This window comes from Drosophila melanogaster, chromosome 2R (genome assembly GCF_000001215.4).
Source record: "Drosophila melanogaster chromosome 2R".
Taxonomy (NCBI): domain Eukaryota; kingdom Metazoa; phylum Arthropoda; class Insecta; order Diptera; family Drosophilidae; genus Drosophila; species Drosophila melanogaster.
Genome location: NT_033778.4, coordinates 22,968,258 through 22,993,510, shown reverse-complemented (window position 1 = coordinate 22,993,510; position 25,253 = coordinate 22,968,258). Strand labels below are relative to the sequence as shown.

Here is a 25,253-nt window from a genome sequence, read left to right as displayed (position 1 = left end):
CGTACCGAAGCACTATGGTTTTGAATCAGCTATTTAGATGCTTAAAAGTTGGCAACATAATATTTATTCGCTACTACGACATACTTTTAGACACCTTTTCAAACTGATAAACACCTTACACCTTACATAAATATTCACAATAATCAAATTTATGACTGAATGCAGAGACGCCACACATGGTGAGAGTATAAGGAGCCAGCGAGTGCCGTGCCAAAAATGCTTTTTACTGCAGGATAAAACCGAGCGCAGCCAAAAAGTATGCAACGCTACCCGTCCGGCGCCCAAAAGTATGCTGCGCAAATATGCCGGCTCTGGTCGCAGTTTACGAGGGGCGAAGAGCTGGTTGAGTTGGGGCCACCAGAGAAGGGTCGCCACCGTGGTGAGAAGGAGCTGGCGGCTCGGGGACTCGGTGACTCGGTGACTCGGGGAGGGGCTGACCTGCAACACTGGTGCTGGCCATAATTTATGTTTATGTGGTGCGTTCATTAGACTAGCGGCGACGACGACGCCGACATCGGTTGACTTCTCGCCTGGCAGCTAATTTATAAGGTCGGCCATGGCTCAAGGACATAGGTGGGTTGGTGTTGGATGCAATAATAACAGTTATCGTGCTTGGCCAGCAGCTGAATGTACATTTGACACTCGTAATCATGGCCAGACATTGATTTCAACGTGATTTGGCAATGAAATCTAACTGATAAACAGGTTAAACGCGTCTAAGGAGTTTGATCAGTATATTATGGCTTAATAAACGAGTTTTTTTTTAAATATGCTTTATTTTTCTTGAAATATGAGTTAAAACGGCCCAATTCAGTTCTGTCTTACATTGATGCGTTTCATTTCTAATTATTTCCTTGCCTACATGCAATTATAAAGATTCGAGCTCAGCTTCACTAATATTTTTGCTTTGTAATTTGGCCAAAAGGAATATTTTCTTGCTGACCTAAAACTCCCACCTCTGAGAACTCACATTCAGTAGCAATTTATCGACATCTTTTGCAATCACATCTCGAAGTCGCATTCTATAAGAGACTATGTGAGGCATTTTTGGACTCTGGCCGAAATGCTTAACCAATCAATAACTGAGTTAAAAGGAGAAGTGACTGAGTGACTGGGAGCCAGGTAGCCGCATCTCGATTGCAGCTCAAATATTTACGTTTCCATTTAGAGTGGGCACAGATCGGTGGCAGGAGGCTCTCAGATGCCAGGGTCATTTTCAGCTTCATTTGTTGTGCAAATAGGCGAAATGCATTGCCATCGAGCACCTACCTCACTTTGCATTAATTTGAAGTCATATTTTGCAGCTTGAGCAAACGGCTCTGGAGCGAACGTTTTCGCAATTGCGGTGAAAGCCGTTTGGCCATTTGGCCATTTGATTGGTTTTATGCCATTTCATTTTTAGTTCTTAATTAATCGAAAATATCTTTGGGGAGCACTGTGGCAACAGCAGCCGGAGTGGCAGGATGCCAAACAAATTGACAGCCAGTTGCACTTTGCATTCATACGGGAAGTGTCGAGTGGCCCTTCCGTTTTCCGCACCTCCATCCTCGTCCTGGTGCTCCCTTATCCAGCTTTCATTCATTCATTCACTGCCACCCATGCAGCCCTTCATCCTTTTCGGGAATCCCGGCAGCTCTTTCACTCATGTTTAATCCTCTTCAAGCGGCAACAGAACGATTACATTTTGATTTTTTTTTTTCTCAGTTTTTGCCACTGCTGGATGCCTTTGCTTTTATTTGCACATTGCCGCCGCGACTAATCTGCAATTATGTTTTACATAAAAATCCTATCGCATACCATACAACAACTGGGTGCGAGTGAAAAGTTCTCAACAACTTTGTCCAAGCTTGATTGTTTTGCCTGCTGAGATTGTCGGCCAACACAAATATTAAACAACAGCAGCAACACCAGAGGCAACACAGCGAATTAGCGAAGCTTTGCTTGGGACAACGCTGCGTATGCGTATTAAATTTTCAGTAATCACAAAGCACTGAGATAATTTTATAACAAAAAGGTAATGCAATATCCAATTACTAACAAAAAGCTATGTTATGTTTTTACTAACTATGAAGTACAGCATTTGATTATAACAGCGCACTAACTAAAAACCTAAAATATACCCTTTAAAAAAAAACAAAAATTAATGAAAAAGGAGAGCTGCTAAAAGCTGAGATTATGTTTTTGTCGATTATTCAATGAAATAGCCAAAAGTAAAAAGTAAAAACAAATAATATATAATATATAGATACAAACTGTATTTAAATCGCATAAAGAAATCGATTTTTTTCTGTTAATTAAAACAAATTAATGCGTCGCAAAGCCATTATCCAGAAGCTCAGCAGCACAATTAATGAAATCTGTTTTATTATAGTGAATCAAAAATCAACAAACATACGCTTGGTGCCTGATTATAACGCCCCATTGACCTAAACTGAAATCACAATAATTCTGGCATATGAAATTATTAACAGGAGTGGGATTAAACTCTAGTTAAGCGTATTAACTGTTGAACCTTCAGCTTAGTCCGCTACCACTGTTCTGGCCAAATACTAATATTTAATAACTGAGGACGAGCTCAAGTGGCCGAACTGAAAATCCGAACCCCTCTTTGAGTGCTCGATGCATTTGGAAGCATTTATGTTTTGCTGCTCCCACATCGTATTCACTTTGAGTTATTTTCGTTTCTATTTCAATTGCAAGTCACTTGGAGAGATTAAATGGGCAACTTGCCCCCAGAACAGCCATGGCCAATCCTTGCCGCCCTGAACACCCCATCCTGATGGCCATAAATGCGCTTGTGGTTGATAGGTGGTTTCCGAAGAGCTGCTGCAGGTGGAGTGGAGTGGACTGGAATGGTGATGGAGATGGAGATGGAGGTGGAGAATGCGGCCGGTTTTGTCCAGCTTCGTCAGCTGTTGGCCAGCTGGCTCCGGTTTCGAATGCATTTCGTACATGATAATCATGTTGGTTGCTGCAAGTTGCAACTCGCCACTGCAGCATGCGTTGCATTTGCAATTCCTGGCCATAAGGCCATATCCAATGGTCTACGGTCGATGGTCGATGGGCCTGTCTAGGAAAGGCCTGCTGTGGCTTGTCGTGGTGTGGTTTATGGCAACATCTTGTCCAATTTATTACCACTTTCATTTGGTAGCGTAATAGGCAATGCACTCGCACGCACACACAAATGCACTTGGAGAAACCGAGTGAATTCTAGATATTCCATTGAAATAGGTTGATTTCAAATGCTTTGCTTGTCCTTTCTTACAATTCAATGTTTAACTTAATGTTTCTCTCAGTGTGCCAAACGCACTTGTGGCAAACGCTGCCAGTCTGCCAGCATACACATAACACATATCTATAACACGTAGCACTCAAAAATACTCAAACATTGAAATTGGAGTTCTAGTTTTTGGTTCTCGTCTCGTTTCTGCTTCATCAGTTACATGCTTTGAATAATTCAAGCGTGTTTTAGGCCTTGCCAGGCAAAATGTTTTCCGCCTTGTCAATCCCTTCTTCGGCCCGCCTGCATTGAACAGATCCATTCAGTCTGGCCAAAAAGTTATTAAATTATTTTAAAATCAAACCATCCATCCATTGCACTGCGCAGCCACAAAGGCTGGCACTTTTTGGTTGAGAAACCCAACACTTATGGCGAATTCTTAAAAAACTGCCATTTTGGCATATTATGCTAATTCAGACCTAGGCCAGCTAGGTTCAGCAGCCTCCCAGCCTTTCAGCTGCTCTCCCCTCGCATTACGTATACGCCCCTTATGCCACATATCACGTATACGCAGTGCTTGACGCCAGCCATTTGTGATGCATATCCCCAGGCGCCGCTGGCGAGCAAAAGAGACGCGACTGTGGCCGACTGCTAAAAAACAGAACTCAAGTGTTGGAACACAGCCCCCTTTGTGTCTTTTGTGGCCTTTTGCTGTTTGTTTGTCAACAGCAGCGACTGCCAACACTTGAGGGGGCGTGTCAGGCGTGTAGGCGCTTTTTAATTGCACTGAAAACAAAACGCTAAACACTTGTTGGCCGCCTGGATGGCTAGATGGCTGGATGGTTGGATGCCTGATGGCTGGCTGCCTTCCAGCTAGTTGTCGCGTGGCAAGTGGCGGGGTGTCAACCAAACTCTGCAAACAGAAAAGGCCCTGCCGCCGAGCAATTTGTGTTGCAGTTGCCGCCGACGATGTTGCCACTTTGATTGTGCACCATAACTGCGAGGCAGCTTCTATTGTGGAGCTTTTCGTTCCTTTTTTTTTTATGTTTGCCAGCACTGCTGAAGTTTTGCTTTGATCGCATTGTAACATTTTGCGACAGTTTTAGATTGTAATGCGCTCCATGGGAGAAATGGGAATAAGAACAACTCTGAATTGAATCCGAGATTGCAAGTATGACTGGTGCAGTACACAAATTGATAACGACTTCAAAAGAAGTCAGAAAATGTGGAACTCCAGAAGAAAGCAGAACAAATCGAATACTACACAAAACTATATGAAATAAAATAAAGTTGCCAGTAAACAATAGTGCAATAGAGCGGTATATATATCATGACAAAAATCAAATTCAAATTGAACAATGTCTATAAAATGATTTTTTGGCAAACAATAGAGTTTTAAAGATATTTATTAAATCAAATGGCTTTGGGGAGCGGACATGGCTGACATTTATAAAATGTATAACTGCATGTTTTTTGGAACTTGTAATGCCATCGATGGCATTACTAGGCGTTTGATCGACCCGAAATGATTGCCACATTTAATTACCCCGTTCGATCAGATAATGCAGTTAATTTTCAATTTTCCCTTTTTTTTTTGCCCGCACTGAGTTCGATTTATTGTGCGCGTCGTGGGGACAACATGTTTAATTAACGAACACAATGAAGGAGAGTCGCAACAACAGGAGTTTGTCACCGACTTTCGGTGAAATTTCTGACTCTCTGGTGACATTTGAAAAGTTTAAAATAATATAATTTTCGACGCTATATGGCAAACTAACAAGTTCGACCCGGAAGCTCAGCGATGGGCGCTGGCAACTGAGCGATGTGGGTATTTTCGGGGCGTTTGTCTTAGCTAACTTTCCGCCCGGGAAAGGAGAAACTTTTTCGGCTGCACTGTTGCACCCACCCACACACACACACCCATACACACTCTTACTCACACACACGAAGATCTATTGTAAAATATGTAAGAAAGTTTCCTTGGCCTGGGTGGGAAAACGCTGCGTTTTCGGGAAAGCAGCAGCAGCATCGACGTTGTCTTTGGGGAAATTAAACATTTTCTATTTGAAAACTTTGCCGTGTGTGGGGGGCGGGGGGTGTAACGGCATTTGAAGCGGTGGATTTTCCAAAGGTTCAAGAGCAACAGTTGCCTTTTGAACTGTTTCGGGTCGGTCACACTTTGGCACTGCGCTGGATTCCCTTTGTTCCACCCAACAATTGCGGAAGTCATAATTTCTCAGCCGGCCAAGTTTCTGGTTTTTTGACAAATTTAGCTGCAAATTGTCGGCAAAACTTTAGTTCCAGCTTAAAACTGGAATGGGTCTCCAGTCCCGTGCCTTCGGATCCAAATGTCAAGCGGCTTGCTGTCATAGGTGTTGCATATTTAATGCGCCGCCGCCGATGGCAACACACGCGGCACAGCAGCGCTGAGGAGCAGCTGCATCCCCAGCACGGCGATTCGGACAAGTGCACCCAGAGTGCATGCAAATATTTTTGTCAACGATTGTTTTGCCGGCTCCCTCGATTCCGAGTGGCGAGCTGTGACTGCGGGGGCGGGCGGGAAAAGTCCGGGAAAAGCGGGTCAGGGAAAAGGGAGCGAGGACGAGGACAGTGGTAACCCATGTTTTTGTTGTTGCCAACGGTTTGAGTAATTGTCGCTGGTGTGAAAATTGGCAACGATGCCATCGAGCTGGAAAAGGATTTACTGGGTTATGTATGAGCCAAAGGCTGATTGAGATGGAGGAGCAGCTGGATCGAGCTGGAAATGGCCATCGATGGACGTCTATGGCGTTAGCGATGTTGCCAAAACTGAAATATTCATTAGGCCAGCAAAAAAAACCAATTGAGGTCATTTGAAAAGTGGCCTTGCTTAGCAAATCTGTTGAATATTATAAAATGGTGAGAAAGGCACTTGCTTTTAACATAATTAATCCTTTTTTTTCAAGCATAACAGTTTAACAAAAGATCATGAATAGTACGCGAATATATCCCATTAACTAAATTAATTAAAGCCTCGTATAAAGCGAGCAAGCTTTCCTGATTTTGCGTAAATAAAATCAATTAAATAGAGCTAAAAAAAGCACACCCAAACAATATTTGACAAAAGAAAACGTAGATCCAGGGGCAAATTGAAAACACGATTCAGCCCGCCGAAAAAACCCAATAAAATGGTAATAAAAAACCCAGCAACCAAAAATGATTTTCACATTGATAAAAATTAAATGCGATTCGGGGCGAAAGCAATGCGATGTGTTGCATCTGCTGGGACATTATCAAATAATTCAGTTGTAATCCATTTTAATCCGCCTGCCTGGCTGCGAAACCGACCCACTTGACATGGCGAATCATCAAAATGTTTGTTTACTTGCCCCATGCCCCATGCCCCTTGCCCCTCGCCAGCTCTCTCCTGCCACTTTCCTCCATGAAAGTATTTATTTCGACATTTTGCTAAACATTGCCCAGATTTAAATCTGCATTCATGTAAAATTGCATAAATACATGCAAATATCGCTTGATGGAAATGTCCAGCTATATTTCAGTCACCCACGTTTTTTTTACTCTGCAGGAATTATTCAAATATTTAAGCGGCTTAGTGTAATGGCTGGTGAGTTTTGTCTCAAATCGGAGGACGGGTACAAAGCCGCTCTAAGCGAAAAGAATCGATGCGGCTGCTTAAATTATACTTTATAATTTGGGCATATATGTGGATTACCCCAATTGGCAATTGAACGTATAATAGTTCGGTTTTATATTCAATCGATTGCGCACAGGGCGTATTTATCATTCAAAATGTTTCAAATGCCAATATGGATTGTAATACATTGTAATACATATTCTTCTTACATTACAAAATAGATTCTTCGAAAGGTAGATAAGAAGAGTATTCCAAAGCTATTCCGTTTAATTAACAAAGAATCCCATAAAAAGAGGAGCACGCCCTTCACGAAAGTCAGTTAAAGAGAATGTTAGCCCCACTAATCCTCCTGCAGATTGTGGCTCTGCCTTGGTTGGCTCTCGGAGATCAGCGGATCATAAACGGAAACACTGTCAACATTAAGGATGCACCGTGGTATGCCTCCATCATAGTCAATTCGAAGCTCAAGTGCGGTGGTGCCATTATCTCGAAGAACTACATCCTGACTGCCGCCAAGTGTGTGGATGGCTACAGCGCCAGGAGCATACAAGTCAGGTTGGGAACCAGCAGCTGCGGCACTAGTGGATCAATTGCTGGAATCTGTAAGGTCAAAGTTCATAGCCAGTACTCCAGCTGGCGCTTTGACAATAACTTGGCTCTCTTGAAAACCTGCGAGCTACTCAACACCACCGATGAAATAAAGCCAATTGAGAGGGCCGACAAAGTGCCGGATGATAATTCTCGAGCCAATGTGACTGGCTGTGGTGGCAGATCAGGCAATTTCCTTGACCTTATCTTAGACTTAGAGGATTAGCAGCGGAATAGAAGAGAAGTGCTTCCAGCTGCCTGTCCAATTGCACGGCACTCAAGTGCGGATCCTTAGCCAAAAACAGTGCGCCGCCGACTGGAAAGTCATACCATTTTACTTACTCAAGGGAATCTCAGACCTGACCATCTGCACCAAGTCGCCGGGCAAGGGAGCCTGCTCCACAGACAGGGGTTCGCCTCTGGTCATCGACAACAAGCTCGTGGGCATCCTCTCCAGAGCGGGCTGCTCCATTAAGCCCGATGTCTATGCAAATATCCTGGGGCACACGAACTGGCTGGACTCGAATACGAAGGATTAATATCTTACTTGCTGTGAATAGTTTAATGATAATATTACCTTGCCTTCTGTAGATCTATATTTGAATTTGTAAAGCACAGAATAAAGAACATTGCACAATGGCTTAAAGTGAGAAAAATTTTAACACACCGTAAAGTAAAACAAATTAATTTGCTATGCTTTGTGCCAATACTATAAAATTTAAACAGCCTGCTATATGCACATTTATTTGGCATCATGCTTCTGCGATCTCTACCAATTTTCCTTGCACTCTTTGTCCTTTCCAAAAGTGACACGGGTGCAGGTGAAGATTCGGAAGAGGACGACGAAAACGACTGCAACCGGACGACTCTTGGTGGTCATCCCGTGAACATAACCACAGCGCCATGGATTGCTTCCATTTCGATCAAACAAAAGGCCAAGTGCGACGGAGCGATATACAAACTGAGTCACATTGTGACAGCCGGGAAATGTGTGGATGGATTCCTGAACAAGGTGATCCGTGTACGAGTGGGTAGCACTACGCGCAGCGATGGAGTCATCGAAGTAGCAGTCTGCAACATTACAGTTCACGAAAAGTTCACCGGCCAGACAGTATTTCACAATGTGGCCATATTAAAGTTGTGCGAACCGCTCGAGGCCTCCAAAACGATCCAGCCAATTCAGTTGGCCAACCAGCTTCCGTCTAATGGGGCAAAGGTCACGGCCAACGGGTGGCCCTCCTTCAGGTGGTGGGCAATGTATTGGAAGAAGTGTCTGGATGATGAAGCCTACAAGCTGCAGAAGGCCGAGGTGAAGCTACTTGGCCCTAGCCAGTGCACAGATCTGTGGGCGCGAAACAATTGGTCCAAAAAGAATTTTACAGATGACTTGTTCTGCACCGAGAAGTTCGCTAAGGAAGCCTGCTCTTTAGCGATGGGATCACCTGTGGTCCACAATGGCAAACTGGTCGGCATTATAACGAAAGGCGGCTGTTCGGAGTATCCAGAAGTCTATATCAATCTTATAAAGTACAAGGACTGGCTGCATAATCATACAAAGTAAACTTAAGCGTTCTCCCAATTAATTGTTAAAAAATACTTTGCCTTCGAGCTATGACTATGTGCAGATTAGTGCAAGTAATACGCAATACTTCCTATTTTGATAGAGCTTCGAAGTAAAGCCATCACTCAATTTGAGGTATGACTTTGCAGATAAGGAGCTCTAGCCTTGAAAACGACTTAACTTTTCCTATAAAAAGAGTCGCACATGCAGCTCTAAAAATCAGTTGTTTATAATGATTTGGAGTGTGTTCTTATTTCTGTTGGCTGCTCTTTTACGGCCGGTTCGTGGTGATCTGGATGCCCAAAGCCGCATCATTGGAGGTTATGATGTGGATATTGAAGATGCCCCGTACCAGGCGGAAGTAATAATAGATGGCACAGCAATATGCAGTGGGGCGATCATCACATCAGACACCATCATCACAGCAGCTTCGTGTGTCCAGTCCTACGGTTCAATTGAAGTACGCGTGGGCACCAGTTCCCGCGATTATGATGGAACTGGATTCCTGCTCGAAGTCTGTGAAATAATTAATCACCCGCAGTACAATTGCTGGCGTTTCGATAACAATCTGGCACTGTTGAAGTTGTGCGATCCGCTCAAGACCTCCGAAGCTATTCAGCCCATCAGCATAGCAGAGGATGAACCGGACGATGGTTCGTGGTGCACTGTCTCCGGCTGGGGATCCACCAGTTGGTGGGGCAGCTGGTGGGACAGGTGCTTCGGCAGTCTGCCGGACTATCTGCAGATGGCATGGGTCAGCGTCTACAATCGGGAGCAGTGCGCCGCGGATCGCGGTGTTTGGTTCGGACTCTGGGACAATGGCATCTCGTACCTTACCCTCTGCACTCATAATGGCGCCGGAGGATGCTCCTACGATACGGGAGCTCCCTTGGTGATAGATGGACAACTCGTGGGCATTCTATCCGAAGGCGGCTGCACCACCAAACCAGATGTCTACGCCAATGTACCTTGGTTCACAGGTTGGATTGCCGAGAACACCGAAGATGAGGATACAACCGCTTCGACAAGTACTTCTAGTGATAGTAGTACCACTGTGGCTAGCACTACAACTGCTACTGTACCGAGCACTGTACCTAGTTCTGAACCTAGCACAGAACCTGTTGCAGTACCTAGTACTGAACCTTCCACCAGTACCGTACCCAGTACCATATCTAGTACCTTACCTAGTACAGTCTCTAGTACCTTACCTAGTGCAGTCTCTAGTACCTTACCTAGTACAGTCTCTAGTACCTTACCTAGTGCAGTCTCTAGTACCTTACCTAGTACCTTATCTAGTACTACATCTAGTACTTTACCTAGTACAGTATCTAGTACCTTACCTAGTACCTTAGCCAGTACTGTATCTACTACCTTATCTAGTACTGTATCTAGTACCTTACCTAGGATTGAAGAAATTACTGTACCAAGTACTGTAGCCAGTACGGTGCCTAGTACTGTGCAAAGTGCTGAGCCGAGTTCTTTACCTAGTACTGAACAGGTTACCATACCAAGTACTGTACCTAGTACTGTGACGAGCACTATAAAGAGTACTGAACCGAGTACTGAAGCCAGTACTGTACCTACTACTGTACCCAGTACTGTGACGAGTACTATAGCGAGTACTGAACCCAGCACTGTACCCAATACTGTGACGAGTACTATAGCGAGTACTGAAGCCAGTACTGTACCTACTACTGAACCCAGTACTGTGACGAGTACTATAGCGAGTACTGAACCCAGTAGTGCGGCATCTAGTACAGTACCTGGTAATGCCCCAAGTACTTTAGCCAGTGCAATACCTAGTACTCCCTTTACTACGTTGAGTCCTTCGCCTAGCATAATAACTACGATCATGACGGCAACTGAACCAATATCTACTGAAAGTCCTGATACCGAGGGATAATAAAGAAGGTCTATTATAATAATATAATTAACACTCCTTAATAAAAGAAACTGTGACATCAGCTTTCATGTCGAGCTTAGCTTGTTTTGCCCTCGTGCGTTTTCGGTTCTTTCTGTCACCGAAACCACAATCCTTGGACTGGACTCCGAGTGTCTAAGCCAGTGTCTATGGAAATGTCACCTAAAACAGCCCTTGGACATTTGCATTATTCATGCTGGTCAAGTCAAACAGAAGCAGAATGGAAGTACCTAAGCGCGGTATGACAAAACCGAAATACCCTTTAACAAAAAATTAGGATTACATTTTCCAGGAACTATACAGTTGGCAGTTGGAGATGGTCAAAAAATACAGAAGTAAATAACCTTGAGTTGCTTCGGATAGGATTAGAACCAAATGAGCTCGATAAAATTTCCAGAACTTCTCGTGCTTAAGTTAATTAAAGTTTATTTTTTGGTCGGCCAGCAAAAAGTCAGCGACAAATCGAGGGAGAAAAAGTTGCAGACTTTCTGTGGTGGCACCTCGTGATGAAGAGTCCCCTCAGGCTGACACCATTTATAAAGCCGCCTGGCAGCTGGCTGCATCCATTTGTGGCAAGTGCAACCGCGTTCAGGTTTAGCTCGCCACGTTCGGGCTGGCAAAATCAAGATCTGGGGACATGGGGCTTACTTGGGCCAGGTTGGCTTGGAACTCGGAGGGAAAGGAAAATACTTTTAGTGCAAATTGAAAAGTTCACTCTGCTTAGACAAATATCTGCAGGAGTGGGCAGCTGCTCCAGATGGCAGTGCTGATGCTCCTGCCTCAAGGACATCGACACGAAAGCCGTTCTGACCATTTATCAGAATGTTATTGGCCCAAAGACAAAAAAAAAAGGGGTTTCGAAGGGGGGAGAAGCGAGCGCAAGGACATTCAGGAGAACGGAGACAACTGCAATAAAATGCAATGTTTCTATTACAGCGATTTACGTGCACAAACCAACGCCGAAAGACAGTGATAACTTAATAATGAGAACTAACTTATTTATGTGAACTAAGGAGAGCAACTTGTTTCAAATGATATCATGGAGAATAGGTGTGATTTTTTAACGCTCGAGCTATGAAAAGACAGTAGTAACTCGATAACTGAACCTTTTTGTAATTGAAAAATCAAAGAACTGATTATTTAATTTTCAGAACTAGTAACAATTTTCTTAACTTAACTATTTTCTTCGCCATTGAGTTTTGTCCACTTTGCGGAGCTTTCACTGTACCTCATGCTTCGGTCCACCCATTTAGCATCACCCCACCGCGTGAGCAACATTTTTATGGCTTCTTGGACGAGCAAAATGCTCCCTTTTTGGCCAAAGCAAACTTTTCATGGGATGGAGTCCCTCGCGCGGCGACTTTCCGTAGTTGTTAGTTGTTGGCGATTTCGGGTTGTTTGTTAACTAGCAGCAACTAGAAGATAAGCAGCCGAAATGTTACTCTTGCCGCTGGTCAGATGCATTTATTTCTTTCATTCTTGTCGGATGCATCCTTCGCATTCGCCTTTATTATTTGATTTTCCCCGTTTTGAAAGCCATTTTAATTGCTGTTGAACTTGGTGTTTGGCAATTGGCCGGCAACGAAACGAAACAAAAGCCATTACGGCAAAAAGAGCAGGGCGGCAAATCGAAGCAATATATTTGATTTAACTTGTTTGCACAAAATAGTTTTGTTGGCCTTTTTACTTTGCAGCGCACAAATAAATTTGTTGACGCGCTTTGAAAACTATTTTGGGAATTGCGGAGATTTGTGGCGGAAAGTAGAATTATTATGGCCAACATTGCAACAATTTATGGCCCAAAGCTGGATGCTTGCAAGTCGATCGATGTGTTTAAGAACAAAGTTTAATTAGCTGACTAAGTATCGAACTTTATATACCTAGATTGAATGCCTAAATTAGCGCACATAATGCAAGTGTTTAAATAATGCGCTCTTTTTGTTCGTTAGCAAAACCGCAATGCAGGCGATTAAATATTTAAGCGCTTTTTGGTTGAGCCCATTTTTTACCTCATTCATTTATTATTTTAACCGAATTTTCATTTTCCAATTAAGCATAATATGTTTTTAATTCATGCACTTGCCTATTTAATTGAATTTGTTATGCAAAAGCGGTGCTCCTTTCATTCTCTCGATTTTTTTTTTCACTACGTCGCCCATCGGCGGAACAATTAAATTCCCCCCCCCCCCCTTTATTCGAAAAGCCAAAAACGGGGCAAAAACATTTAAATTAGGATTAGTTTCGTGTGTGCGTGAGTTTTTAAATCAAAACACATGCAGCGCGCTGCCTTTCTGGCCATTCGGCATACATATGTCCTTTCGCCGCGGGAATATTGATTCGTCCTGCCGATGGGGGGCACACACATAAATTAATGCATCCTAACAACATTTGTAACTGAGCAGTCGCCCGCTGGCCATTGCCCATGCCCATTTCCACCCGCTTTCCACTCCGGCTCCAACCGGCTACGAATCCCCTCGACCCCGTAATCCCCGCCGACTCCGGATGCCCCGGGACAATCAGAGACATTTGGCGGCGGGCACGTCGTCGCGCGCATTTTCAAATTATATTATTTCTGAATGGCTTTTTAGAAATTAATAATTACATATGACAACCATGTGCGCTGGCTACTGGGTGTGCGTGTGTGTGTGTGTTTATTGGAGTGGGCGTGGCGGTACGGACGTGGCACTTAATTTTTTGCATTATCCAACTGTCAGCAGCCAGCGGCTTTAATGACCCTTTAAATTGGCAGTGGAACACTAAAAGGAAAACTGTAAAATACAATTTTCAAAAATTGTAGACTAAGCAAAAGTGAAGACAAAATCAAATTATTAATTCCAGTTTTTAAATACGAATATATTTGTTTTGGTTCTTCGTATTTCAGTTCTATTGACCTTTGAATATTTATTGGCTTGAGTTGGAGTCCCTGCCTTCCACAATTTCTCCACTGATTGCTGGCTTTAGAATCTTCCTTTAGTTTATTTTGGTTAGCCAGTAGCATTCCGGTTCCACTACTTTCTACTTCTTTTCTCCTCTTGGTGGCATCTTTTTTAGGTCCCCATACGCAGGACGATCCGGGAGGGAAAACCAGGGAATGTGGAAACTTTGGTGCCCCGGTACTCCCCCATTATTAATTGCTAACGTGCGCTGATTTCTTTGGTACGCTTTTTGCGGCTCTCCATCTTCCGGTTTGTTATTTGTTGCCGGTCCGCTTTTGGCCAATGTTCAGTGCCATTTAACCCTTTCGCTGGCTCTGGCTGTCCGACTGCCACGCCGCTTGTCTTGTCCATTTGGCTCGGCAGTGACATTCATGCACCGGCGAGCAAACCGGCGCCCCAGCAGATGAGCGAGGTCCTTGGGAGGACCAAAAGGGAGTTGGACCTGGTAACGGCGGCTCAGAATGGCAATAAATCAATGCATGCTGTTCGGTTCGGTTCGCTTCGGTACGGGGCGGTCTTTAAAGTCTCTGGATTTTTGCGGAATTTAATGCACTCTGCGGACTCCGCACTAATGACAAAACCATGTCAATCGGAAGCCATGGCAATGCGGTTGAGCTCCGTTGGCCCGTAATTAGCTGCCTTTTTCTGCGCTGCATTCGGCTATTGTTTTACCTTTGACTTTGACGAGGCCACTTGCTGTGGCACATGTGATCTCGGTGGTTGGAGTTTTTATACAAATAATGCAACAAAGTGGCCAATAATCACTACTTAAAATTCAATTATTTCTGTAAGCAGATTTAACAAGTTGGTTCATAATTGTATTATCTTACAGATTCAGTATGCAATCAATATTGTCTCTCTATTTGCACTGTAGTTGGGCTACAAGCGTTGGCAAAACAATAACACATTATAAATTCTTAGTGTAAAAACAGTTGAACAATGCAAGTCCAGCAGAGAATGCAACTGCATCGGCAACTTAGTTACTTTCAGCGGTTGGGCCTTCATCGCGAATGGCGGATTGTGGTGCCAAGGCCAACAATGGGCCATCTCCGAAATATATTGGAAAAAACTGAGAAGCCCAATGGCAAACATACCGAAGCGGGATGCGTGAAAGGAGGTCCTTTTCCGGCTGCAATAAATCTGCAAGGGAAGAAAGGGGGCGGGGCAGGATAAGTGGTGTTGCCTTACAAGTTGCCATGACATTGTCATGCATATGAAGTGCACGTACACATACACTAAAAAAACAAGTAATTAATAACAAATCGCAAAAGTCTTTTCCCGTTTCATTTTAGTTATAAAATTTAACAAATGAATGCAACTAAATATTTTACTCATAAAATACAAGATAAGAAGATTCATCATTAACGTTTTTTATTCAAATATTATTCGAACTAGTTGCTCGCTATTTCTCTCGGTACATTTGCACATGCAGCTGTGTGCACAACATAAATGCATACTCACACAGATACTCACGCACACTCGTGCACTATCTGGCTGGCTTTTAATTGCAGTTACAGTCGCAGTTGCCTTGGCTTTCTGGCCCTGTGTGTGTGTGTGTGTGTTTACAAGCTGCGCCAATTTCGCACAGCTATTAAATATATTTCCCACTGACCCCGTCGTCATGCCCCCTTATCAGCGAATTTGCTGCACAATTTAAGCCGTGATTGTTGCGGCCGCTGCGCTGCCGGCGACTCATTTTAATTTAATTCCTATTTAAATTCATGTCATCTATGCGCGAACAAACTTTCCGCCAACAAATTTTACGGCCAACACTCAGCTCAGCTCGCTGCTCTGGGCTTAATTACCCCTTGCTTATCAAAACATCTCGAGGACGAAGAAGCCGACGACAGTCGAGTTTCCTTAATGAATTATTTAATCTGCGCCCCTGACACGCCCCCTTTGAACGCCCCACACCACCGCGATCGCCGTCTCGTCTGCCACTTGGCAAAAATTTCTCGGTTCGGCTAACCGACATTTTTTGCGCCCGACTTGTCAACCCCATCAGCAAATAGAAAAAACCTGGATTGGAAAACTTGCTCCAATGTAATTGGCCCACCGAACTAGTGGACACACTAGGTTAGCTAATCAAGAAAAGCTAAAAACCTTCGAAACTTAATGAAGTGGCTTAGTCACCACTTAACAAAGAAACATTTCATGTATTATAAGTTCATATTTAATTTATAAGCCAACTGTGTGCAGTTTGAATATTTCCATTAGTAACAATTACTACTACGATTTGAAAATCTAAATTAAATCATAAACAATTTATAAACTTAAGATTAACCCGCCTGGCCTCACAGCCAATAATCCCCAATTTAAGGTCAAAGGGAAAAATGCTTAAGCTAATGCAAATGGGCCACAGGATCTGGCCAACTTGCGGCTGGGGCTGCCATGAAGCCAACGAGCCAAGAAGCCAAGGAGGCTAATAAGTTAAACGACACCGTGACACAGTTACGACGGCACATATTAATGCCAAGGCGGCGTGCTGCCCGCCAAACTGGGATAACAGGATGCCAGGATCTCGGGATGTGGGGCATGGATGGGGAACAGGTCCTGGTGGCTGGTGCGGCTGAGTGAGCGTATTTGTTCACCTATTTGCCGCGCAAATGAAGTTGAAAATAACTGTGAAATGAAGATGAAGTGCTTTAGTCAACAGGAGACGGGCCAGAAGGACAACCCAGACAGGCCGGCGCCTAAATGGAATGTAAATATTTGAGCAGCGACACACAGCAGCCGTAGCCTTAACGGTTCGTCCTGCGGAAAAGAGTGAAGACGTTGGGCGGATCCAAGAAGGGGCGAAGCCTTCACCGCTGACTTGTTGGCAACTTAAGTGTCTGCGTGTTAGTGCCACAGCACATCTACATCCGTGCACGTCGGCTTAGTGTATGCACACAGAGAAAAATACTTTGCACTCAATCACTTTAGCCAGTCGAATTGCGATCCAAAGTGTTTCAAAATTCTTAAAAATCGGCTCAAATATGAGTTATTCCTATACAATACATTTGAAGAACTTCGCACTGATTTCTAAACTGTGTATTCACTCCCATTTTCTCTGCGTGCACCGGGTAATGTGTGACTGTGTTTAACTTGGCAACCGTATGTTTATTTTAGCGCTCTCCCGCCTGACAGCTTCGCTACCCAAAAAGGCCTTAAGCGGCAAAACAATGGCCAGGAGAAGCCATTGAAGGACGACGTGCTCGCCGGCTGCAGGATCTGTTTGGGTGTTGGAAATTAAAGCCAATTAAAAGGTTGGAGAGTCTGTATGTGTGTGGAAGTAGGTGCTGCACAACTCCAAGCTATTTTTTGGCATAAATCAAAACGAGCAGCGACTAGAAGGACTCTTGGCACTGGCATAAGTATGAGTAAGTTCAAGGCAGAGCACTAATGTGCATTGAGGGCCCAAAGGAGGGCAACACTTTTGAGGCTAAGCAAAGAGGGTCGAGTGTTCTGGCTTAAATGTGAATGGCGTCTCTAACTGAGACTGAATGTCTGCAAAACCCTTCCAGCCAAGAACTTAATTACTCCTAGAATATTCTCTCTAAACAAACAGACGCCAATGCTAAATGCATCAGCAAAAATTAAGGAACTATTTTAAATAAGGCAGTTCAAAGAAAGTTTCTCAAGAACTAAAGGAGCAAATACGCTAAAGACCGTTGAATGGGATTCGGATTTCGGTAGCGGAAGGGGTTTTTTAAAAATAAACAAAACAATAAGAACTTGCATTATCTAGGTTAATAACATTTAAAGTCCGCTTTCTGATGGAATAAAAAAAAAGAGGAAATATCAATTTATTACTATTGATTACTGGAATTGATTGCACCACTTGAGCTTCTATTCGTCAATTGTGCCACAGCAAAGCGGTTTATTTATTTTGAATGAAGAAACACTCAGCTGCAAACCACCTGCCTCCCACATAGGAGTAAATAACCCACTTCTCTTGCACTTTCCTTTGGATCCCAGCATAATCTACTCAGAATCAACTGGCAGTCTGTTTGAGAATCCTTTCAAATCGGCTGGAAAATCGCTTATGGACAAAAGTCTTCTCCGAGCTGCATCTCCTGACAGAGTTTTCATTTAGCTACATTTAACGTCAATTGTTTTATGACTACCAGCAGCAGCAGCAGCAGCAGCAGCGACGAGAAAAACAAAGTCGGACAAAAAGGGAAAAGACTGACATGCCGAAAAAAAAATAGGATGATTTATTCAACGCGAAGCGGTTAAAGAAGCAAGGATGGAAAAAAAATCTTAAAAAAGAAGTACTAACTAAAAACTTAGCAGAGAGCGCAAAATTCGCTAAAGTTGCGTTTTCCTTGGCTTTTCCGTTTGGCTTTCCTCCGGCGCCAGTCTTTTGTGGAGTTTATCTTGCGGCTGTGGTTGTACTGCATCCACCTGAATTGGACCATTGACCATGGACGACGGACCGTGGAGCAGGTGGCGGCTATTCAGATGGAGTCTGCCGCTGTGGTCACGCTTTTCTAAGCGTTTTCTTATCGGCCAGGGGGGGGGGGGGAGTGGCAAAGGCAATGGCAATGGCAATGGAAACGGGAATGGGAATGGGAATGGGAGGCCACCACGTGACCGCACGCTTTTCCAGATTTTTCACCATTTTCACTAAGATTTGCAGCATTTCGGCTGAGGCCTTTTGTTGCAGTCGCCTTTTAGCCTTTTCGCACACAGAAAAGTGCGGTGCCTAATGGGCAACTGTGCGGCTGAGTGGTTTGGCTTAGCGCCGAGTCCTTGACAAGGCTTTCGCTTTGTTTGTAATTAATAACACTCGATGCTCTTTCGGCACAGCCGCACATTTCCATAATTAAAAGCAGGCAAATCCACGACCACGCCACCGCTTAATTCAAGATTAGATTCAAGATTGCAGAGCGAAAACGCTTGCATTCCTGCTCGTAAAACGGGTTTAATTTCATGCAACTCGAAAGTGACAATAAAGACGGGCACGAGAATTCCGACACGCGCACACATTGCAGGTGCCTTGTGATGGCTTCAAGGATTCTCGATTCTGGTGCCTGGATGCTGAGTCCTGCGAGTCACAGGCCATCAAATGGCAATGAAGATGTTCAGGCAGGCATACCGTAGCACACTCTGTGTTCGTGCAACAGTTTTGCCATAGAAATCTTTCAATTTGCCTTCAGCTTTTCAGCCGTTCAGCTGTTCAGCTGTTCAGCTGGCCCGAACGGATAATGTGCCCAAGTGTCGGGCGAAAAAAAAAAAAAACACTCAGGCGAAGAAAAGTCGAGAGAAATCGGTCAAAAAAAAAAATGAGAAAAACAATGCGGGATGGGGTGGCAGCTCAATTGCAGGACAATCAGCACAATTGATTTCCCCAAAGTGCCCGCTTCCGGGCCCCTCTGGCAGCCCAGCATTAAAAGGATTTAATGCCATTTAAGCCAAACAATGTGAAGACAGCAGCAGAAAGCAGAAAATGTCAAAAGAGTCGGCGAACGAACCGGCGAATCAGCGATTCCACCCACCCTGACTTACGCCCACTTTTGCAGTCGGCAAAAAGTTTATCAATAAAATAACTTGTCGGCGAGCGGACTCGGCAAGTCTTGAGAGCCTCGACTCCTCGACTCTTCGACTCCTTGAATCCCTGACTGCCTGACTGCCTGACTCCATGACGCCCTGACTCCCCGACTCGCCGCCAAGTCAAGTCGAAAATTGCAGCAACTTTCTGACACAGAGAGCTCTCCCCGTCTCGCTCCCACCAGGACAACTGTCCCCCCTTCCCCCCCTTCCCCATCCACATCCCTCTCTCGCTCTGGCCAAGGGACTGCGTGCTGGTTTGTCAACATCCAAAAGACAATTCAAGTGCTGCAATCCTCGAGAAGTAACTTCAATTGCACTCATAGTTTCGGTCGTCGCACAAAATTGCCATATGACGTATACGCCATGTATGACAACGGCAAACCAACCTGATGTCTGATACTATCCGAGCCCCGCTCGCAACCAACTTTCTGAATCTCTCAATTAGTGCAGCTTGTCGGGGGGCGTGGCAGGCTCATCCCCAGATGAAAATGAGTCTTCAAATTGAGGGGGGTCTATCGGGGTAATACCAAACCACTTTGAAAACCAGACCAATACCATGAGAAGATTTATACGCAAGAGCTCTCGAAAAGCCCTTTAAAGGTAATAGAAACATGCGAATGTGAAATAGATTGCCGAATCTATGATGGATTTTTAAAAACATACCTCTTTGCTATTTCATATGACAAACACGAAGTTAAACTTTAAGTTTTATAAGATAACTTTCACCCTACGAAGGCAAGAAATCTCTGTATCTGTATTGTCACACAAATTCAGGTGAAAGCGGTCTGATAAATTATTTAATAAACATAGCCACGTGACTCTGACTGTGACCTTTTGCTGGCCACTTAGAAGGAGCAGGTGAGTAGACAAGGGCCACCAATCCGAATGCTAATGACCAGTTCCGGCAACGACAGCAAGGACAACAAGGACGGAGCCAAGTGTCAGCCAAGTCGGACTTTCGTTGCACTCCTGACATTGGATTGCCTCAAGATGTCTGTTCTTTTATGCACGAGGACGTGCAACATTTTGTAGGCCTTTTGCCCAATTTAGTGTGAAGAGAGCGGAGTGCAGAAAGGGGTAGCAGCCTCGCTGGGCGTTTCGGCAATTTGCAAGTTGACTCTCCGCCGGGTAAGTGGCGAATGTGAAATTGTTTCGCTAGTGGCAATAAAAATGAAGGCAGAACAAAGGCTGCCTGACAGCCGGGCGACAGCAGACGAGATGGCTATAAATGGCCCGGCTTTTCCCGCTCACATCCCAGCACTTTTCCACTCACATGGCTGACTTAAACAAATGACTTTGGGTAACGTCCTTTTGCTTGTTTATGCATAAATTCTAAATAATCCTGAAAAGTGAAATGCGCCAAAATGCGCTGTGCTCTTTGCCACATTTCCGTAATGTTTGCCACCCGGATTAGTTGACTCCGAGTGGGATGGAACCTCTGCACTGCTTATTTCCTCTATCCGTCTCTGCTTAGCGGCCACGCCCCCGGCGCCTCCCGCAGCTACTAAATATCCGTGGCATATGCGTAATATTGTTGCTGCGTTATCAATTTATCCTGGCTGCTTTCCCACTTCCCACTCCCCCCTTTGAAAATTTCCATTTTTCTCGTTTCAAATTCGTTTTGTTTCTTTGTTTTCTGCGAAAAATTCAAATTACGTCAAAAATATCAAGCGAACCGCAATTTTCGTGCTACAGCCATTATCCTTATTTGGTCTGTATATTCTGCAAAACCAGGTTCACGGCAAATTTTCAATCAATTGCTACTCTTTCAATTTCATGCATGAGAGCTGCCTAAAAGGTAAAATGTTAGTTGACCAGCCACCAAGCTGCCACCACCCTCTTCACCTGCCATCTGCCACCCCCCCCCCTCCAACAACTACCCTTACTCTCGCTCATCAGCCTTCCAACAAACGGAACACAAAAGGGGGGTGGGGGGAATCTCCGCCCATTGTTGCGGCAACAATTGAGGTATTCAAAAACTTTTACGGCCCAAACGGAGATTGCCTTGCATTCGCCACCCCAAAACCCACTCGAAACGTTTATTGTTTTAATTTTACTCACAGGCCAGGCAGCAAAGGCATTTGCACATTGTTTACCACTTCGGCATTTGGCTTAGAGTGCACATTCGATGGCCCAAAGAGGGCGATGGTGGGGGGTGTGGGGCGATGGGTGCTCGCATGCCATAAGTGAAATTGACTGACGCCTGTGCGTATGCAACACAAAATTGCACACCTCGATGGCGAGCAATGTGTATTTGGCTTGTGAGCTTTCACAACCTTAAATGACCGGATAATTATCCCAACAATAGAGTTTGTTATTAACTAGAATGATATACATATATATTTTTTCTATTTTAAATAGACTTCAACTAGCAGTGTCATTTATGAGTTCTTGTTGCTCAATTACGTGGAAAGTATTCAGTCTGACAAGGGTTCATCGAAAAAAGCAATATCTAAAGTCCTAAGGATCCGAAAGTTTGTAACTTTTTTACCTGAATGTTCCGCATGCACAAGAGGATTAAGCCTTATCCGTCTCACAAATTCATTGGCCTTTAAGTGACCACCACCTTAAAGGCATCAAGCATGCATGCTGGCTAAATGGAGCCGAACGTTTGCCGCTGCCACGCCCCCCGAACCGTGCGCCCACCATGTGAAACTGGTATATTTTCGAAAATTTAGTGGCTGCAACTACGGCGAGTGCAACAATTTCTGCATTTCTCTAACGCAACGGTCAAGAAGTGGCCCGCAGCAAACAAAACGGGCAAATGGCAGTGGCTACAGCAGAAAGTTGTTAATTTTTCCGTAATGGGAAAAGTTTTTAATCTGGCTGGAAAAACCCGAAACAAACACATGCGAGAGCCCAATAAAATCAGGCTTTATGGTAACTTTGGCAGCAAATAAAACCTCAAATGGAGCGTCGAGTTAGCTAAAACCCAAACGCAGCTGCAGCTGCATTTACAGCACCAGTACCACAACCGATGGATTTGAAATAAAAATGAAATTTTTGTGGCCATTTACAATTAACACGGGGAGCTGTGTCGAAAACTAATTTGGCCAGCAACCTCATAATTAGTTATGCAATCCCCAAAATTCGATTGGCAACCCATAAATAGTTGCCGTTGTTATCGCCGGTGTCATCAATAAGTGATAAACTTCAAACAAATTTGTCAAAATTAACTGTCACAACATTTACAAATTGCGGTTGCATGTTTGTTGCAGCTGTTGCATCATTGGCCGCCAGCCAGCAACATGTTGCTAGGCAAAACCACTTGCACGCAACATAAAGTGGCTAGAGTGTCAGACTACCAAAATTATTGGTCGGCTTTAAAACCGATAATCACAATTAAGATAATTAAGCAGCATCACATTTTGAGCGAGCCTATAAAATCAGAGGCATATTTATAGGTCAATAACATTTTTTTGTTTTCATATAAATCATCAAACACTTGTAAAATGTTAGTATAGATAATAATAATAAGCCTGATTAAATTGAAAATTTATTCATTACATTGTAAAAGGTCAAACTTCTTTTTGACAATATATTTATGAGGTCAGGATTCAGCGATTATCATTTGCGAATAATATCCATATGTTTACATTAATACCAAAGTGATAAAGCCACGATTAGTGCACTTGCCATTTGTAAAGCGGCTCCATCTATTACTGCATGACTGCGAAAGCGGCCAAAACATTTGGCCCACTCTGAAGCAACTTGTTATCATATAAGCCAAAGCGACACATATCAGCCACAAAAACTAATCAGCACGCGCTGTTGAGCTCGGTTCGGTTCGAAAGCGAATTGGGGCTTGAGTTTGCCTTTTTTATTTGAAAACTTCTTGAGAGCATAAATTTCAATCCCGCGAGATATTTTCAGCAGCTGCAAAGTTGGCCAACAACAGCTCGAAATTAAGCTGTGACAGAGGAGCTGGCCAAAACTGAAGTTCCAGCTCTCTGGAGCCGGGATCCCTTACTTACTGGGCCCCATGGCCCGGGCATAGCTGGCAAAGTATTAAAAGTGTCCAAATGATGATTGTTTCGGTTATGGCCAAGCCCTCGGTTTCAGTTCCAGTTTCACACCCGGCTAAGACCATCGAGTTCACTGGGAATTGCGCTGTCTGCGGTGGCTCCCTGACAAATGTCTTTCGTCTGGTTCTAGTTCTACTCCTTTGGCTTGACTTCTGCCCACGTTCTGGATTTATTTCAATTTGCGAAATTTGCCAAGTTAAAGCCGGCGGTTCCTGCATGTGACTTGAATTTCACCCGTTGTCTGATAATTATGCACCATATCGATTTCCATGCCGCCACTCAAGTGAGTGCAGCCGCAAGCAGTTGTTAATCATGCACAATGCCGTCAAGCGAGGGTCGTTCGAAAAGTATTGGCAAAGTTGTTAGTTTGTTAAGCAATTCCATTCGTTCTATCGATGAAAAGGACACCCTTAAATTCTTAAATGTATTTATTATTGCTACCGGAATTTGTTTACTTTGCGCGATATGCAAAAAATGTGTTCAACAACAATTGAGGAATTTTTTTTTCCAGACCCCATATTTATGGAAGCTGGTCCATGTACCGCGACCATGAAGTCAACGGCATCAGAGACAAGAGAGCACACAAAAAGCCGCGGAAAGCAATTATGCTTAAATTAAAACTCATTCATTTGGGGGCGGAAGGGGTCGCAAAAAAAAATGGCAGAAGCCATAGGAGAGTATCGTTTGTTTTATGAGTAATACATGCAAATGCCCATGCAGATGAATGATAAATATGTGCGAACATGAAAATTCAATGCCAATGCCGAAATAAGTGAAAAATATATGTAATTCTCGTATTTGGCTGGAGTTTTTCCCATTTTTCCCAACCAGAAATTGCTAAAATTCAACGGAAGCCGCGGCTTCATGCTGTTTGTTCTATCCCCAGCCATTGTAAGCCTATTTAAAATCGGTCTTTAGCGAGCAACAAAATCAATGGCTACGTTCGCTTGGCTTGCACGGCGTATGCTTGATTTGTCGCACATTACGCATACGCAATGACTTTCCGATTGCAGCCAATTAGATGCTGAAAAGATGCCTTAAAGTTTTCCGGGTGCCCCCAGCCCCGCCATGTATCATACACAGAATTTTGATTTGAAGTTGGGGCCATCATTTTGCTAGCTTTGTGTTTTGTTTGGGGTTTGTGCTGTTTGTTCTGCTGCTTCTACTTATGTTTTCCCTCCTTTTATTCCATTCTTTATTATGCAGTAAACTTTCTCGGCAGCCGAGCAAAGTTTTCTTCAAAAACGAGAAAAAAAAAGGAAAATAATTTGTGAAAAAAAGAAAGTTTTTGGCGACCATATCCAGGAGAGAGTACGTGACGGGTACCTTAGTCTAAATTCAATTTCATTGTGTTCCAAGAGTCTGCCGCTTGAAAGGGGATTGTAATGCATACTGCGTTGCCTAGTTACGGACAGCCTGCTGGGTCTGATTTCGCCCAGAGTGAATCATTACGGAATTGGCCTAATTAAGCACGGGTCAAAAGTCTCCAGGATATGCAGATCCACCTGAGCACAATGGGAATAAAACAAACGGGGCGAGTGGACAGAGTGTACAAACCTTTTGCCCGTGCTGACACTCTCGCCTTGGGGCCAGCATTATGGCTATCATAACTCAGCCCGTCAAGTCCTTCATCTTCATCGCGGTCTAAGCTGCACTTTGCCAGTTACTTTCCATCTTTTTTTGTGTGCCTTTCCTCGGCATTTTTATGGCCGTGTCAGGCGAGACTTGTTTGTTGCTGCTCAACTATTTAATAATGTTGGCCACCGTGGTATGCACCCTGAACACAGAACATCCAACAATGGAACAGGTCTGCCACCGTTCCGGCCGGGC

At 44.0% G+C, this 25,253-nt stretch overlaps 4 protein-coding genes and 2 non-coding genes across 6 annotated transcripts in view; 4 read left to right on the top strand and 2 right to left on the bottom strand.

The window, feature by feature from the left end:
- Positions 1-8,137, bottom strand: part of twi (twist) — a 62,952-nt gene extending 54,815 nt beyond the window's left edge. Inside the window, exons 1-2 of the mRNA NM_001299823.1 lie at positions 8,020-8,137; positions 7,785-7,957 (exon numbers count right to left, since the gene is read on the bottom strand). The gene's annotated coding sequence lies outside the window, so the exon portion shown is untranslated. The remainder of the gene's footprint in view (positions 1-7,784; positions 7,958-8,019) is intronic.
- Positions 6,962-8,137, bottom strand: asRNA:CR42742 (antisense RNA:CR42742). The gene is made up of 2 exons (NR_037742.2): positions 8,020-8,137; positions 6,962-7,957 (listed from the first exon to the last, which is right to left on the bottom strand).
- CG9897 (uncharacterized protein) lies at positions 7,172-8,091 on the top strand. Its single transcript, NM_001299824.1, is given in 1 exon segment — positions 7,172-8,091. A coding segment is annotated over 1 exon segment (799 nt). The 5' UTR covers positions 7,172-7,182; the 3' UTR covers positions 7,982-8,091.
- Positions 8,138-8,176: 39 nt separating the features above from the next.
- Positions 8,177-9,238, top strand: CG32833 (uncharacterized protein). Its single transcript, NM_166581.4, has one exon. It carries the CDS (start codon positions 8,197-8,199, stop codon positions 9,001-9,003), a length of 807 nt encoding a protein of 268 aa, NP_726278.1. The 5' UTR covers positions 8,177-8,196; the 3' UTR covers positions 9,004-9,238.
- Positions 8,192-8,300, top strand: mir-4939 (mir-4939 stem loop). The gene has a single exon (NR_048192.1). It is a non-coding gene; the product is annotated as a mir-4939 precursor RNA (primary transcript).
- Positions 9,218-10,969, top strand: CG32834 (uncharacterized protein). Its single transcript, NM_001202067.2, has one exon. The coding sequence runs from the start codon at positions 9,236-9,238 to the stop codon at positions 10,904-10,906; it is 1,671 nt and encodes a 556-aa protein (NP_001188996.1). The 5' UTR covers positions 9,218-9,235; the 3' UTR covers positions 10,907-10,969.
- The last annotated feature ends 14,284 nt before the right edge of the window (positions 10,970-25,253 follow it).